Here is a 16,436-nt window from a genome sequence, read left to right as displayed (position 1 = left end):
GCCTCTCCCGTTGCGGAGCACAGGCTCCGGACGCGCAGGCTCAGCGGCCATGGCTCACGGGCCCAGCCGCTCCACGGCATGTGGGATCTTCCCGGAACGGGGCACGAACCCGTGTCCCCTGCATCGGCAGGCGGACTCTCAACCACTGCGTCACCAGGGAAGCCCCACTCTCTTCTTTTTTATTATTATTATTACTTTAAAAATTTCTTATTCTAATTATTTTTTTTATTTATTATGTTTTTTTCTTTCTTTTCTTTCTCCCTTTTCTTCTGAGCCATGTGGCTGAGAGGGTCTTGGTGCTCAGGCCTGGTGTCAGGCCTGAGCTTCTGAGGTGGGAGAGCTGAGTGCAGGACATGGGACCACCAGAGACCTACCAGTTCCATGTAATATCAATTGGCGAGAGCTCTCCCAGAAATCTCTGTCTCAATGCTAAGAACCAGCTCCAGCCAACAGCCAGCAAGCTCCAGTGCTGGACACTCCATGCCAAACAACTAGCAAGACAGGAACAAAACCACATCCATTCACAGAGAGGCTGCCTAAAATCATGCTAAGTTCACAGTCACCCCAAAACACACCACCGGACGTGGCCCTGCCCTCCAGAAAGACAAGATCCAGCCTCATCCACCAGAACACAGGCACCAATCCCCTCCACCAGGAAGCCTACACAAGCCACTGAACCAACCTTACCCGCTGGGGGCAGACACCAAAAACAACAGGAACTATGAACCTGCAGCCAGCAAAAAGAAGACCCCAAACACAGTAAGTTAAACAAAATGAGAAGACAGAGAAATATGCATCAGATGAAGGAGCAAGGTAAAAACCCACCAGACCAAACAAATGAAGAGGAAATAGGCAGTCCACCTGAAAAAGAATTCAGAGTAATGATAGTAAAGATGAACCAAAATCTTGGAAATAGAATGGAGAAAATACAAGAAACGTTTAACAAGGACCTAGAAAAACTAAAGAGCAAAAAAAAATGACGAACAACACAATAAATGAAATTAAAAATTCTCTAGAAGGAATCAATAGCAGAATAACTGAGGCAGAAGAACGGATAAGAGACCTGGAAGATAAAATAGTGGAAATAACTACTGCAGAGCAGAAAAAAGAAAAAAGAATGAAAAGAACTGAGGACAGTCTCAGAGACCACTGGGACAACATTAAACACATGAACATTTGAATTACGGGGTCCCAGAAGAAGAGGAGAAAAAGAAAGGGTCTGAGGAAATATTTGAAGAGATTACAGTTGAAAACTTCCCTAACATGGGAAAGGAAATAGTCAATCAAGTCCAGGAAGTGCAGAGAGTCCCATACAGGATAAATCCAAGGGGAAACACACCAAGACACATATTAATCAAACTATCAAAAATTAAGTACAAAGAAAAAATATGAAAAGCAGCAAGGGAACAGCAACAAATAACATACAAAAGGATCCCCATAAGGTTTCTTCTTTCAGCAGAAATTCTGCAGGCCAAAAGGGAGTGGCTTTAAAGTGATGAAAGGGAAAAACCTACAACCAAGATTACTCTACCCAGCAAGGATCTCATTCAGATTCAAAGGAGAAATTAAAATCTATACAGACAAGCAAAAGTTAAGAGAATTCAGCACCACCAAACCAGCTTTTCAACAAATGCTAAAGGAACTTCCCTAGGCAGGAAACACAAGAGAAGGAAAAGACCTACAATAACAAACCCAAAACAATTAAGAAAATGGTAATAGGAACAGACATATCGATAATTACCTTAAATGTAAATGGATTAAATGATCCAACCAAAAGAATCGACTATCTGAATGGATACAAAAATAAGACCTGTATATATGCTGTCTACAAGAGACCCACTTCAGACGTAGGGACAAATACAGACTGAAAGTGAGGGGATGGAAAAAGATATTCCATGCAAATGGAAACCAGAAGAAAGCTGGAGTAGCAATTCTCATATCAGACAAAATAGACTTTAAAATAAAGACTAATACAAGAGACAAAGAAGGACACTACATAATGATCAAGGGATCAATCCAAGAAGAAGATATAACAATTGTAAATATTTATGCACCCAACATAGGAGCACCTCAATACATAATGCAAATGCTAAGAGCCATAAAAGGGGAAATCGACAGTGACACAATCATAGTAGGGGACTTTAACACCCCACTTTCACCAAAGGACAGATCATCCAAAATGAAAATAAATAAAGAAACACAAGCTTTAAATGGCACATTAATCTTGAGAAAGAAAAACAGAGCTGGAGACATCAGGCTCCCTGACTTCAGACTATACTACAAAGCTACAGTAATCAAGACAGTATGGTGCTGGCACAAAAACAGAAATATAGATCAATGGAACAGGATAAATAGCCCAGAGATAAACCCACGCACATATGGTCACCTTATCTTTGATAAAGGAGGCAAGAATATACAGTGAAGAAAAGACAGCCTCTTCAGTAAGTGGTGCTGGGAAAACTGGACAGCTCATGTAAAAGAATGAAATTAGAACACTTCCTAACACCATACACAAAAATAAACTCAAAATGGATTAAAGACCTAAATGTAAGGGCTGACACTATAAAGCTCTTAGGAGGAAAACATAGGAAGAACACTCTTTGACATAATTCACAGCAAGATCCTTTTTGATCCATCTGCTAGAGAAATGGAAATAAAAACAAAAATAAGCAAATGGAACCTAATGAAACTTACAAAGGAAAGGAAACCATAAACAAGACGAAAAGACAACCCTCAGAATGGGAGAAAATATTTGCTAATGAAGCAACTGACAAAGGATTAATCTCCAAAATATACAAGCAGCTCATGCAGCCCAATATCAAAAAAACAAACAACCCAATGGGCAGAAGACCTAAATAGACATTTCTCCAAAGAAGATATACAGATTGCCAACAAACACATGAAAGGATGCTCAACATCACTAATCATTAGAGAAATGCAAATCAAAACTACAATGAGGTATCACCTCACACCGGTCAGAATGGCCATCATCAAAAAATCTACAAACAGGGCTTCCCTGGTGGCACAGTGGTTGAGAGTCCGCCTGCCGTTGCAGGGAACATGGGTTTGTGCCCCGGTCCGGGAAGATCCCACATGCTGCGGAGCGGCTGGGCCCGTGAGCCATGGCCGCTGAGCCTGAGCGTCTGGAGCCTGTGCTCCGCAACAGGAGAGGCCACAACAGTGAGAGGCCCGCATACCGAAAAAAAAAAAAAAATCTACAAACAATAAATGCTGGAGAGGCTGTGGAGAAAAGGGAACTCTCTTGCTCTGTTGGTGGGAATGTAAATTGATACAGTCACTATGGAGAACAGTATGGAGCCTACTTAAAAAGCTAAAAATAGAACTACCATATGACCCAGCAATCCCACTACTGGGCATATACACTGAGAAAACCATAATTCAAAAAGAGTCATGTACCACAATGTTCATTGCAGTACTGTTTACAATAGCCAGGAAATAGAAGCAACCTAAGTGTCCATCGACAGATGAATGGATAAAGAAGATGTGGCACATATATACAATGGAATATTACTCAGCCATAAAAAGAAATGAAATTGAGTTATTTGTAGTGAGGTGGATGGACATAGAGTCTGTCATACAGAGTGAAGTAAGTCAGAAAGAGAAAAACAAATACCATATGCTAACACATATATATGGAATCTAAAAAAAAAAAATACTTCTGATGAACCTAGGGGCAGGACAGGAATAAAGATGCAGACATAGAGAATGGACTTGAGGACACAGGAAGGGAGAAGAGTAAGCTGGGATGAAGTGAGAGAGTAGCATTGACATATATACACTGCCAAATGTAAAATAGATAGCTCGTGGGAAGCAGCTGCATAGCACAGGGAGATCAGCTCAGTGCTTTGTGACCACCTAGAAGGGTGGGATAGGGAGGGTGGGAGGGAGACGCAAGAGGGAGGGTATATGGGGATATATGTATACATATAACTGATTCACTTTGTGATACAGCAGAAAGTAACACAACATTGTAAAGCAATTATACTCCAATAAAGATGTTAAAATAAATAAATAAATAAAAGATTGAGAAAGTAGATAGACTTCATGCCAAGGCCCTTGTAGTTAGAAATGAGAAAATTGAAAAAACTATACACAATACTTTTTTAAAAATATAGCTAAATATATGTATTCTAAACTTGAAGGTAACTACTGAAAGAACTTAAGTATAGGAAAGAGAATAAAAGGGAAAAATTATCCATTCCAAAGGGAACAGATAATAAATGAACCAGACAAAGGATAGTAAGAAACCACAAAATAAAATGTCATAAATTAAGTGTAACTATATTAAAAAATCACAAAAATGTAAGCAGATTAAACTCTTTAAAAGGCAGAAATAATCAGATTAAATAAAAATATCAGGTATAAGACTCATAGACATAGAGAACAGACTTGTGGTTGCCAAGGGTGAGGGAAGGAGGGAGAGGGATGGACTGGGAGTTTGGGGTTGGTAGATGCAAACTACTACATTTAGAATGGATAAACAACAGGTCCTAATGCATAGCACAGAGAACTATACTCAACATCCTGTGATAAACCATAATAGAAAAGAACATAAAAGAAGAATGTATCTATATATATGTGTATAACTGAGTCACTTTGCTGCACAGCAGAGACTGGCACAACATTGTAAATCAACTCTATGTCAATATTAAAATATATCAGGTATATTATGCTTTTAAAAGGTAAAACAAAAAAGCTTCACAGAAAAAATTAAATGAAGGGATAGAAAAGGTATACCAAAAAATCTGGGAAGGTAAAATTAATGACAGACTAAAAATAATTTGAGAAATCAAGATTAATATGGATAAAGAGGCTCATCAAATAAAAATAAAATAAACAGTGTTCTAGGCAGACTTAACTATATGACATCACATGCACCTAAAAACACAGCCTTAAAAGATATAAAACAACGACTGAAACAGAAGGAAAATTTGACAACTTCACTATCACACTGGGAGATTTTAATAGTGCAAGTAAATTAAAATTCAGCAATGAATAACCAAGGAATAAACCTAACAAAAATGTAGAAGACTTTTACACAGGGAATTACAAAACTTCATTGAGAAGTAATAAAAAAGACAAATAAATGGAGAGATAATCCATGACTCTGAATGGAAGACTCAATATTGTAAGGATGCTAATTCTCTCCAAATCTACCTATAGATTCAGTGTAATTTAAATAACCATTCCAAAAGAAAAATTAATTTTCTTTTAACTAATTAACCATATGGGAAAAAATATACTGGTCTCCTACCTCACACTAAACACAAAATAAATACCATGTGGATTAAACCCCTAACTGCAAAAGATAAAACTTTAAAACTTTTAGAAGATATTATGAAGTACAGAAAGATTTCTTTTAAAAGACATAAAAATCACAAACTACTAAGGAAAAGACTGATAGATTTGAATATTTTTAAACTCAGCAAAGAATATCATAAATAGGAGTTTAAAAGTATCATCAACAAAATAATATATTGAGACCACCCATGAATAAATCCAATCCAATAGAAAAACAGGCAGAAGGAAGGAAGAAACAAGGGAGGGAAAGAGGAGGAGGGAGGGAGGGAGGAAGAGAGGGGGAAAGAAAGGGAAGGGAAGGAAGGGAAGGGAAGGGAAGGCAAATTTTTAAAAAGAGAAAGCACAAATGGCTCATAAACATGAAAATATGTTTAACCTCATCAGTAACCAGGAAAATGATTTAAATCCCAGTGAGATGCCATTTCACACCCTATATACTGGCAACAATTTTTTAATTGCATGACACCAACTGTGTGCAAGGATGAGGATCCATAGGCACTCTCATGCTAGGCACTGCCTGGTAAATTGAGGCATGCACACAGCCCAGGGCCCAGCCATTCCACTCTGAGCAGGTGCAGCAGGAGACAGGCACAAGAATGTTCACAATAGCCCAAACTGGAAACAACCCAATCTATCAGCATAGATGCATCTCAAAAGCAATACTGAACACAGTTCAAATACAGGCAAATTAAATGATACAAACATGGGGTAAACTGTCAGGCAAACCAAGACAATGATAAACATCAAGTTCAGGATAGTGGTTACCTTTGGGTGAGCAGAGGAAGGACCAGTAAGGGTACTGGTAGTGTTCAGTGTTCTTTGTCTTGGCCTGGGTGCTAGGAACATGGCTGTTCATTTATCAGTGTTCTTGCAGTATTACACGCTTGTTTTCATACAGTCTTTTCATAAATGCCGTGTTTTAAATTTGACAATTATTAAAATTAATTAATAAAAATAAAAAGTGCTTTAGTGTTATGTTGTGATAGTTTTACCAGACATATTTAGCATATTTTCAACTTGCCTGGCAACAAATATTCTTCTTTTCATTGTGTCCAAAGATAACCGTGTAGCTTTTTGAAGACTGTCTAGTAATTGATGAGAGAAAAAAGCGTAGACCTCTTTACATTCCTGTAATGAGAAATCATATTAAATTTGGTACAAAAAATAAAAACTCTAACACCTCCAAAGCAATAATACAATATTAGAAGTGACATGCGAAAGATGAAAAATAATAAACTATACAATTTCAATTATATTGTAGAAATAAATTCAATCCTAAATTACTTGTTTTTTTAAACAAGTAAGAATACGTGAAAGGTGTGCTTTCATAAACACCCTAGCAAATTATAAGGCATTACTCAAAAGCCAAAATTCAAAAACAGATAATTGAAAATAATCCTGGTTTGCTCAATATTCAATAATTCACTCAACAAAACTGAAGCACTTAAGTGTGGTGCACTTTTCAATGCTTAGAGGTATGGGCACAAGAGGATATGTAGTCTCCAACCTCAAAAATCTCAGCTTGGTGGATAAACATATTTTAAAATGTATGATACCAAAATACATAGGATGAAACTTCCACCGTCCTGGCACCATGGTTTGTCCCTCTCTGCAAGCCCTTCTTTCCCACCAGAGAAGAAGTAGCCACATTTATTGGTCAGAGCACAGAATAAATATTGAGCCTGGGCAGGAATCTGGGCACTACGTCTTGCTTGCACAGTGATTCACACATCCGGAGCCAGGCTCTGGCCACACTGTTCCTCTCCACCCTACACCCTGGCCCTCTGAGTCTGGGTGGGCCAGTCAGGTTGAGTTGAGTCAGAAGGGAGGCTTATCAGGTGTGAACAAAGAGGAATATGATTGGGTTGGTCAACTACCAGGCTAAAGAGCAGGCATGACATAATCAGATGTTTACGTTAGACCACTGTGGAAGCGATGTGGAAGGTGGATTTGAGAGGCAGAGACTGTTTAGGAGATGTCTGCACTGATGCAGCTCTAAGTGATCTCCCATCTTGAGAGGCTCTGATGGTACTCAGTCTTGCTCTAAGGACCCCAGCCAGTGTCAAAGGGAATGCAGCTGGAAGCGAAGAACTCTCCTGCTGACCCCCACCAACTGATAGTGGCTGCCTGGTGCATGGTATTGAGAAGCAATCTACAGCTAAAATCTAGACTCAGCGGGAAAGTGTTTCCCGATCAATTAGTGATAGCATCCTTGAGTCAGAAGGTGAAAGTGAAACAAACGTGTGCTGTTTATTTCCAAGACTGTGTTAGGGTAGGGGTTAGAGAGTGTAAAAGAATGTAAGATGGAGAAAGAATGAAAAGATGAGTACGGGGCTTCCCTGGTGGCGCAGTGGTTGAGAGTCTGCCTGCCGATGCAGGGGACACGGGTTCGAGCCCTGGTCTGGGAGGATCCCACATGCCGCGGAGCAACTGGGCCTGTGAGCCACAACTACTGAGCCTGCGCATCTGGAGCCTGTGCTCCGCAACGAGAGGCTGTGATAGTGAGAGGACCGTGCACCGCGATGAAGAGTGGCCCCCGCTCGCTGCAACTGGAGAAAGCCCTCGCACAGAAACTAAGACCAACACAGCCAAAACTAAATTAAAAATTAAAAATTAAAAAAAAAAAAAGATGAGTACGGAGGATTAAAAGAAAACTGACGGGAGCAGGAGAAAGCACGAATTGGTACAAATGTGAGAGTGGCATTTAGAGTTGATGCACGACCAGAAGGCCTAAGAAGGCCTAAGAAGGATGAAGAATCCCCATGTCTCCTCCTCAACTTTCATTCTCAACACAGCTCAGCATAATGTGAGAATCTGCCCACCTGGGGTTTCTCCTGCGGGAGAATCCACAGTGTTAATAAAAAATGCAGATCCCTGGACCCCAAGAGAATCAAAACCCGGTCTTGCAATACAGGTAATTCTATCAAAAACAATAACTGAGAACAAAGTTCTCCACTTTGAGTCAAATGGATTGGCACTACAATCCCAGATGTGACATTTACTACATAAGAAAACACGGTCAGTCACAATAGGGGAGACAACTATATAAACTGTAATTGATAGAATAGCATTAAAAGTTGACAGTGCTGGGGAAAACTGTAAGGATTGCTGTGTCTTGTCAGATGCTACAGTGTAGAACTGAAAATTATATTTTCTGGATTTTGTTATAAATCCACACAGACTGCTTGCAGAACTGCCTGGAAAAAAAAAAACACCACCATTTGGGGTTATCTACAATCCTATAAGTCATAATTCTGTGAAATTCCATAAGGTTGCTTTACAATAAATACCTTTTTAAATTCATCTTCTTTATGATTAACATCAACCTCAGGCACAATATTAGTCTCATAATCAACACTTTCACCCTCTTCTGTTTCACTTCCAAAAACAACATGTTTTCTCTGTTCTATAGATAAAAGATAAAACAAAAATATAACAGTTAATACTTGGCATTTGGTTTATTCTATGCAACCAAACCTTCTTAGGAAGGTCCTTCTTAAAAGAATTCTTAATTTAAAAATTAAAAATTTGTTGCTGGGAGAAATCACCCTTGAATTCAATTTAAATCACCCATCTCAACAGAATTAACATTCTATTAAGAAATACACTCTTTAAATATACTGTACTCTGTATTAGTATCTAGAATTAAGAAACATTTAAAGAGGGGTTATTTTACAGGCTCTCTTTCTAAAATACCTGTTTACCTTTTGGGTTTGCCATCTTAAGCTGACATGTTCGTGTTTTTGATACTTCTGATGAAAACTACTTAAACTAAGTGGAAAACCTCTCAGAGAAAGAAGAGATGCGGCGAATACTTGTTTAAGCTGGAGTTTCTCAACCTCAGCGCTACTGACAGGCTTTGTTGTTGCAGCTGTCCTATGCCATAGAGGATATTCAGCAGCGTCCCTGGCCTCTACTCACTAGACGCCATCCCCACACAGTGTGACAGCCAGCATGGTAGAATGCTGTACCAAAAAAAACACTTAACATAGCAGGCCAGAGACTGCTATCCATGGAAGGGCCTGCTTGCAAGGTTGGTCCCCAGTAAGTATCTATGAACTTGGATTTCAGAGGGGTGCCCACCATTCCCTCATTCATAAAAAGGGCTCACTGTGCCTAAACTGCAAACGGTGTGGTTTATGCTGAACATCTGCTCTCCTTCTGGGAGTCTGGAATTTTGGTGCCGGCTAGGCACAAGGTGCCTACTTGAGAACATAACTGTAACACTTGTGATTCAAACATTGTAACCAGCCACATTACCTGGTAACTGTTTTGCTGTTTTCCCACTGTATTTAACTTCATAAATAGTCTCAAATATTGATATAAGTTCTTTGACAGCTTCTTCCACGTGCTTACTTTTGTGGTTTAGAACCTCAGCCCATTCTTTTGTGTATGTCTATTAAATAAAAAAATGACTATTAATTTCCAGATACTTAAAACTACTGTGAAATTTATTAATACGACTTCAACTTATCAAACTCTAATGCCATTTAAAAATACCTAGAGATAGTGGCCAATAGCATAATGTTTCAGACCCCAAAGTGTCAATGGCTAAAAGCAGCTTGAGACAGCTGCTAAGTCTCAAGCAAAGAAAAGGAGAAAGAAGAAAAATGCAAAGTTTTTTTTTTTTTGGCCGCACTACGTGGCATGCGGGATCTTAGCTCCCCGACCAGGGATCGAACCTGCACCCCTGTAGTGGAAGCGTGGAGTTTTAACCACTGGACTGCCAGAGAAGTTGCAAATTCAAAGTTTTTCACCTTACCTGACTCATTCACACACAGAGATCTACAGTCCCATTCATATGGGCAAAAAGAAAGAAGCCTAAAGGCCTAGGAGATGAAGATGTCAAAGTTGAAAATGAGAAATGGTTTTTTAAAAGGACAATCCAGGGACTTCCCTGGTGGTGCAGTGGTTAAGAATCTGCCTGCCAATGCAGGGGACACGGATTCGAGCCCTGGTCCGGGAAGATCCCACATGCCACGGAGCAACTAAGCCCTTGTGCCACAACTACTGAGTCTGCGCTCTAGAGCCCGTGAGCCACAACTACTGAGCCTGTGTGCCACAACTACCAAAGCCTGCGCACCTAGAGCCCATGCTCTGACACAAGAGAAGCCACCATAATGAGAAACCTGTGCACCACAACAAAGAGTAGCCCCCGCTCGCCGCAACTAGAGAAAGCCCCGACGGAGCAACAAAAGACCCAATGCAGCTAAATAAATAAACTTATTTTTTTAAAAAAAGAAAAAGAATGAAAAGGACAATCCAAAGTGTTGTTTTGAGATTCAAATGTGATAAGGTTTTTAAATGAGCATGATGTTGTATGCCAGGCATCAATTTAAGAGCTTTATGTGTATGAACTCATTTAACTAAATGACAACCTCTTGGGATAGGTAATATTACTGTACCCATTTCACAGATGAGAAAACTGACTCTCAGAAAGAATTAAAAATTTGCCCAAGGTCACACAGTAGGTGGTAAGAATAGGGGTTTGAAACCAGCTTTGTGTGATTCTAAAAGCCTGTGCTTTTTGCCTTTTGAACTTTTCTAATAGTCAGCAAAGGCTTTAGGAAGAAGTGCAGAACTAAATTCAGAAAAGAAAACTGGATTATAAAATTGAATAGGCCCTTTAACATACAATGTCCATGCGTCTTAGGAAAGAGAAAAGTAAATGGTAGCAGCCAACTTGGGCCTTCAAAATCACCTCTGCAAAGGAACCCGAGCCTATCTATGCAACCTCTCCCCAGATAAGTCTTGGGAGATCCCATATTCCCTCTGTACTGCCTTCATGTGTTCCTTTCTTGGCTACTAGATTGAGAGAGAGAGACTTGCAAGTTTGTCCCCCCGATTTACACCACCTCATCTGCATCTGAACCCACCTTCATCTTTTCTCAGTCTCAGGGGAAACGGTGTTCCTCCTCCCACCTGAAGGCACTCTCTGATCCTCCCCACCCCCACGAACTCTTCAGATTTTGCTTCATCATTCGCTCATTACACCCTTTCTAATTTATTCAACACAGTGTTAACCTTTGGAATGACAATGGTGGTTGAGAGCCACTTCAGTCTAGCAAGGAAAACAAGTGTTAAGCAAGTGGACACTCACAGCTGATCATGGAAGATAGGACACACGTGTTTATTTACACACCCCCTTCATTTGCTTTGAAATCCCTAAGAAAGAAACCAGACTACTAGTCAAACATGACAGATTAAACACATATGTTTATCTTGGTACTCCCATGATATCTCTGGAAACCTAGACAAAATAACATAAAGTCAGCTTTTATGTTAAAAGAACAGGGTCACAGGAATAAGTGGGAAGATGCCACATAAATTCTTCTGTATGTTTCCAATACTATATAATAATAAAGTTAATGGAATTTGATAATTGGTGCTAGGACCACTGAATATCCACTTGCAAAATAATGAAAGTAGATCCTTGGACCGTACACAAAAACTAACTTAAAATGAAGCATAGATCTAAATGTAAGGGCGAGGGACTTCCCTGGTGGCGCAGTGGTTAAGAATCCGCCTGCCAATGCAGGGGACACGGGTTCGATCCCTGGTCCAGGAAGATCCCACATGCCGCAGAGCAACTAAGCCCTTGCTCCACAGCTACTGAGCCTGTGCTCTAGAGTCTGCGAGCCGCAACTCCTGAAGTCCGTGCACCTACAGCCTGTGCTCCACAACAGGAGAACTCACGGCAATGAGAAGCCCGCGCACCGCAACGAAGAGTAGCCCCCACTCGCCACAACTAGAGAAAGCCCGGGCGCAGCAATGAAGACCCAAAGCAGCCAAAAATAAATAAATAATTTTTTAAAGTAAATAAATGTAAGGGCAAAAACTATAAAACTCTTTAAAAAAACATAAGCATGGATCTTCATGATCTTGGATTAGGCAAATTTTTCTTAGATATGACACCAAAGCAAAGCAACAGCAAAATGAATTGGACATCACCAAAATTTAAAACTTTGGGCCTTCAAAGGACACCATCAAGAAAGTGAAAAGACAACCCACAGACTGGGAGAAAAATTTTGCAATCTGATACGGGACTAGTATCTAGAACATATAAAGAACTGTCACAACTAAAACATAAAAAGACAGATCATCCAATTTTAAAATGAGCAAAGGATTTGAATAGACATTACTAAAAGAAGGCACATAAAAGGTTAATAAGCACATGAAAAAGTGTTCGACATCACTAGCAATTACGGAAATACAAATTTAAGCCACAATGAGATACCACTTTACTCCATCAGGAAGGCTATAATCAAAACCACAAATAGGGCTTCCCTGGTGGCGCAGTGGTTGAGAGTCTGCCTGCCGATGCAGGGGACACGGGTTCATGCCCCGGTCTGGGAAGTTCCCACATGCCACAGAGCGGCTGGGCCCGTGAGCCATGGCCGCTGAGCCTGCGCCTCCAGAGCCTGTGCTCCGTAACGGGAGAGGCCACAACAGTGAGAGGCCCGCGTACCGCAAAAAAAAAAAAAAACACTAATAATAAGTGTTGGCAAGGATGCAGAGAACTTGGAACCCTCATACACTGCTGGTGGGAATGTAAAACAATGCAGCTACTTTGGAGAAGCCTGCCAGTTCTTCAAAGGGTTAAACTTGGAGTTAACATATGACCCAACAATTCCACTCCTCAATATACACCCCAGAGAAATGAAAACGTGTCCTTGCAAAACTTGTACATTTATGTTCACAGCAGCATTATTCATAATGGCCAAAGAGTGGAAACAACCTACATGTCCATCAACTGATGAATGGATAACTAAAACGTGGTCCATCCATACAATGCACTATTATTCAGCAGTAAAAAGAAATGCAGTACGGATACATGGGACAATATGAATGAACTTTGAAGACACTGCTAAGTGACAAAAGCGCCAGTCACAAAATACCACATACTATATGATTCCCTTTGTATGAAATGCCTACAATAAGCAAATCTGTAGAGGCAGAAAGTAGAATAGTGGCTGCCCAGGGCTAGGAGGGTTGAGAGGAAATTGGTAATGACTGCTAATGAGTATGGTATTTCTTTGGGGCTGATGAACAGTTCTAAAACTGACTGTGGTAATAGCTGCACAAGTCTGTGAGTATACTAAAACCACTGAATTGTACACTTTAAATGGGTGAATTATATGGTATGTGAATTATACCTCAATAAAGTTGTCAAAAATAATAGCTAGTACCAGAAATAATTTGAAGCAGGAACTGGGGGGAAAATGGAGCAGGGAAATGAGAGATGGGAAAGTGAAAGCAGCATGTGTGAGCATTTGGAGAAGTTTAGTTGTGAATAAGAAATGAAGAAGATATGCAAATGTTTTTGTTTGTTGGTGAGGAAAAGGGGAGAGTATATTAGACTACTGGTGGGAGGGGTCCCGTAGAGAGAACAAAGCTGAAGACCTAGAAGAGGGAGAAAGACTGGTGGAGTAAGGTTGCCAAGAAGGCAAAAAGGCATGGAATCTACAGCCTGTGTGTGGAGAACCTCAATTTTGAAAAGAGGTGGGAACTTTCTCCATGGAACCAGAAGGAAAGAAGAGTTGGATGCAGAAGCAGTCAGCAATGTACCAAGAGCTCTGGCTGTGCAAACTATTTACATGACTTTAATTCAGAAAACTATAAATAATCCCTGCAACTCTGTCAAGGCCATCTTGCCAGGCACTCCAGGTGCTGGTTATTCTCCGTTTGCCCCCTGCAAGCCATTCTCAGCTCTTCTCTGCCCTGCTCTGTGCAGAGGGAAGCTGCCTCCTGGGGCTCCCTTTTCTCTGACTTGCAGTTGGGCTTGACCCAACGGGAAGCACTAGCAGAAGAAAAGAGAGCTGCAGGGCAGGTAACTCTCACTCCCTCCTTGGTAGAAGACGGTAGGGCTGCATCTCTGGTAGAGGCTGTGTCTCTTCACAAACTCAGCTCCTACGCGATAAGCCCTCCCATATGGTTCCCACTTTTACTGGATTCTGAAAGCACTGTTTCCTTCTTTGGTACCTTCAGCCCCAGCAGTGCTGATGACTCTCTCCCTTGCAACTCCTGAGGTGTCTCACCTTGCTGGGATCTTCACTGGCACTGTCCCATACACAATATTCCCAGCTCCATCCTAGTACCTGAACCCTGATCAAAGAACACACATTTGGGGCTTCCCTGGTGGCGCAGTGGTTGAGAGTCCGCCTGCCGATGCAGGGGACGCAGGTTCGTGCCCCAGTCCAGGAGGATCCCGCATGCCGCAGAGCGGCTGGGCCCGTGAGCCATGGCCGCTGAGCCTGCGCATCCGGAGCCTGTGCTCCGCAACGGGAGAGGCCACAGCAGTGAGAGGCCCGCGTACCGCAAAAAAAACAAAAACACACAAAAAAACCCTCACATTTGGTCCTTGGTGAATTAGATCATCTCAGATAACCATGTCAACTCACACTGCCATAAAAGCCAGGAGTAAGAAACTTAGATGTACACATTCCACTGCAAAGAAATTTCCTGTCTCAGTTGGTGACCCAGTGGCCCAGCCATCCTCTTTTGTTTAACAAGTGGCAAAATAATGCCATGGCACAACAGACTGCAAAAACTGCCTCTATATGGTGTCACTACCAGCTGGGGCCACACAAAGTAAAGCATCTCTTCTTGGGAAGACTAACTAGTCATTGAAGATTAATAAGACCATTCTTACAAGTCAGTGGAGAACAGACTGCAATGCCGAGGAGTGGGCCGGGGATGGACCGGAAGGCAGCCAAACTGATTTTATGGGTGGGGAGGGGGGTGTTCCTATTTTTAAAAATTGAGATATAATTCATATAACACAGATATACCCTTGTCAAGTGCACAATTCATTGGTTTTTAGTATCTTCACAGAGTTGGGCAACCATCACTGCTATCTAATTCCAGAACATTTTCATCACCCCAAAAGAATCCCCATTCCCATTAGTCAGGCCCCACTCCCCCATCTCCACCGCCCTGGCAACCACTCATCTACTTTCTGTCTCCATGGAGCCAGGGTGAATTTGCTGATAGAAGTTTTAATACCCTTTCATGTATTTCCTGGTGTTTTCCTATCATAACTTGGATCATAATATTTCCCTGAATTTTCTATTCCATCTGTCTATCTACCAATATACAGGTATGTTAATCAGGGTCCAATAAGGAAAACAGATGCCACACCAGCTATTTTAACAGACAGAACGAGAAAATTTAATATAAAAAATTGGTTAAACAGCTATTAAATGACCAAAAAGGCAAAAAGGGACACAGAGGTCACAGAGAGACAGTAACCGCAAGAAGCAGTGCCCGTTCCGGGGTGCGGGGGAGCCCACGGAGGGGGGTACAGTTATTGGAACCTGGAACTGGGAAGTGAGGGAGGTGCCTGGCTAGCACTGCTGGCTCAGAAGCTCAGAGAGGGACCTCCTGAAGCTGGTACATCTGAGAGGCACACAAGGCTGATTCCGGAAAGGCTGGAAAAAGCTAGGGCCTGGAACTAGTGGCCACTGCCAGGGTGAAGAGCTATAGCTCATGTAAAGGCGTCAGCAACAAGACGCAAAACAGGAACGAGCAAGCCCATTCTCTCTTGTCCAGCCTCCTATCGCCCCCACTGCAAAGCCTAAAAGGGAGCCAGCTGGCCAAGGATAAATGTGATTTGCAGAGTCACAGAGTAGAAGGACAGATTTGAAGCTAACACAAGGTAGCTTTTTAATAATTAACATAATCTGTCCTACAACCACAATTAGGTGCTCCAAGATAAGGAGGACTTGTCATTACTGCAAATAGCCCTGGTTCCCAGTATTGTCTGAAACCACTGGTTAGTGCAAACTAAATTTGTCCCCCAAAATTAGCGTTATATATAGCATGTTTCCAAAACTGATTTCTGCCCAAAGTGTTATCCAACTTGCTTTGTCATTACATATGTTATTCTGTCTTCACTGTAATGGTCCACCTAGTGATAGGCTTGTGGGAAGGCAGCCCATGTGTTACTAGATCTTAGATCCCTCTAGGACAAGTGACTGGGGCATACTGACTGACAAAGGTGCTCTTCGAAGTTCCACTTCCTGTATTTTGACTTGTGCCATCAATGTAACCAGCACATTCACACTCAGTCACCTTTAATCGATCCTAATTTGCCTCGTTTGTGTGATTTATTT

At 41.3% G+C, this 16,436-nt stretch overlaps 1 protein-coding gene across 1 annotated transcript in view; it reads right to left on the bottom strand.

Annotated features, from left to right (window-relative positions):
• DNAH8 (dynein axonemal heavy chain 8) overlaps positions 1-16,436 on the bottom strand; it is a 329,745-nt gene that overhangs the window by 251,644 nt on the left and 61,665 nt on the right. The window contains exons 21-23 of the mRNA XM_060162780.1: positions 9,583-9,718; positions 8,613-8,728; positions 6,344-6,450 (exon numbers count right to left, since the gene is read on the bottom strand). Coding sequence (XP_060018763.1) covers positions 6,344-6,450; positions 8,613-8,728; positions 9,583-9,718 — 359 coding nt within the window. The remainder of the gene's footprint in view (positions 1-6,343; positions 6,451-8,612; positions 8,729-9,582; positions 9,719-16,436) is intronic.

The sequence above is a fragment of the Lagenorhynchus albirostris genome, chromosome 10 (genome assembly GCF_949774975.1).
Source record: "Lagenorhynchus albirostris chromosome 10, mLagAlb1.1, whole genome shotgun sequence".
Lineage (NCBI taxonomy): Eukaryota > Metazoa > Chordata > Mammalia > Artiodactyla > Delphinidae > Lagenorhynchus > Lagenorhynchus albirostris.
Note: the sequence above shows the minus strand (reverse complement) of the source record. Positions and strands in the feature narration are given on the sequence as shown.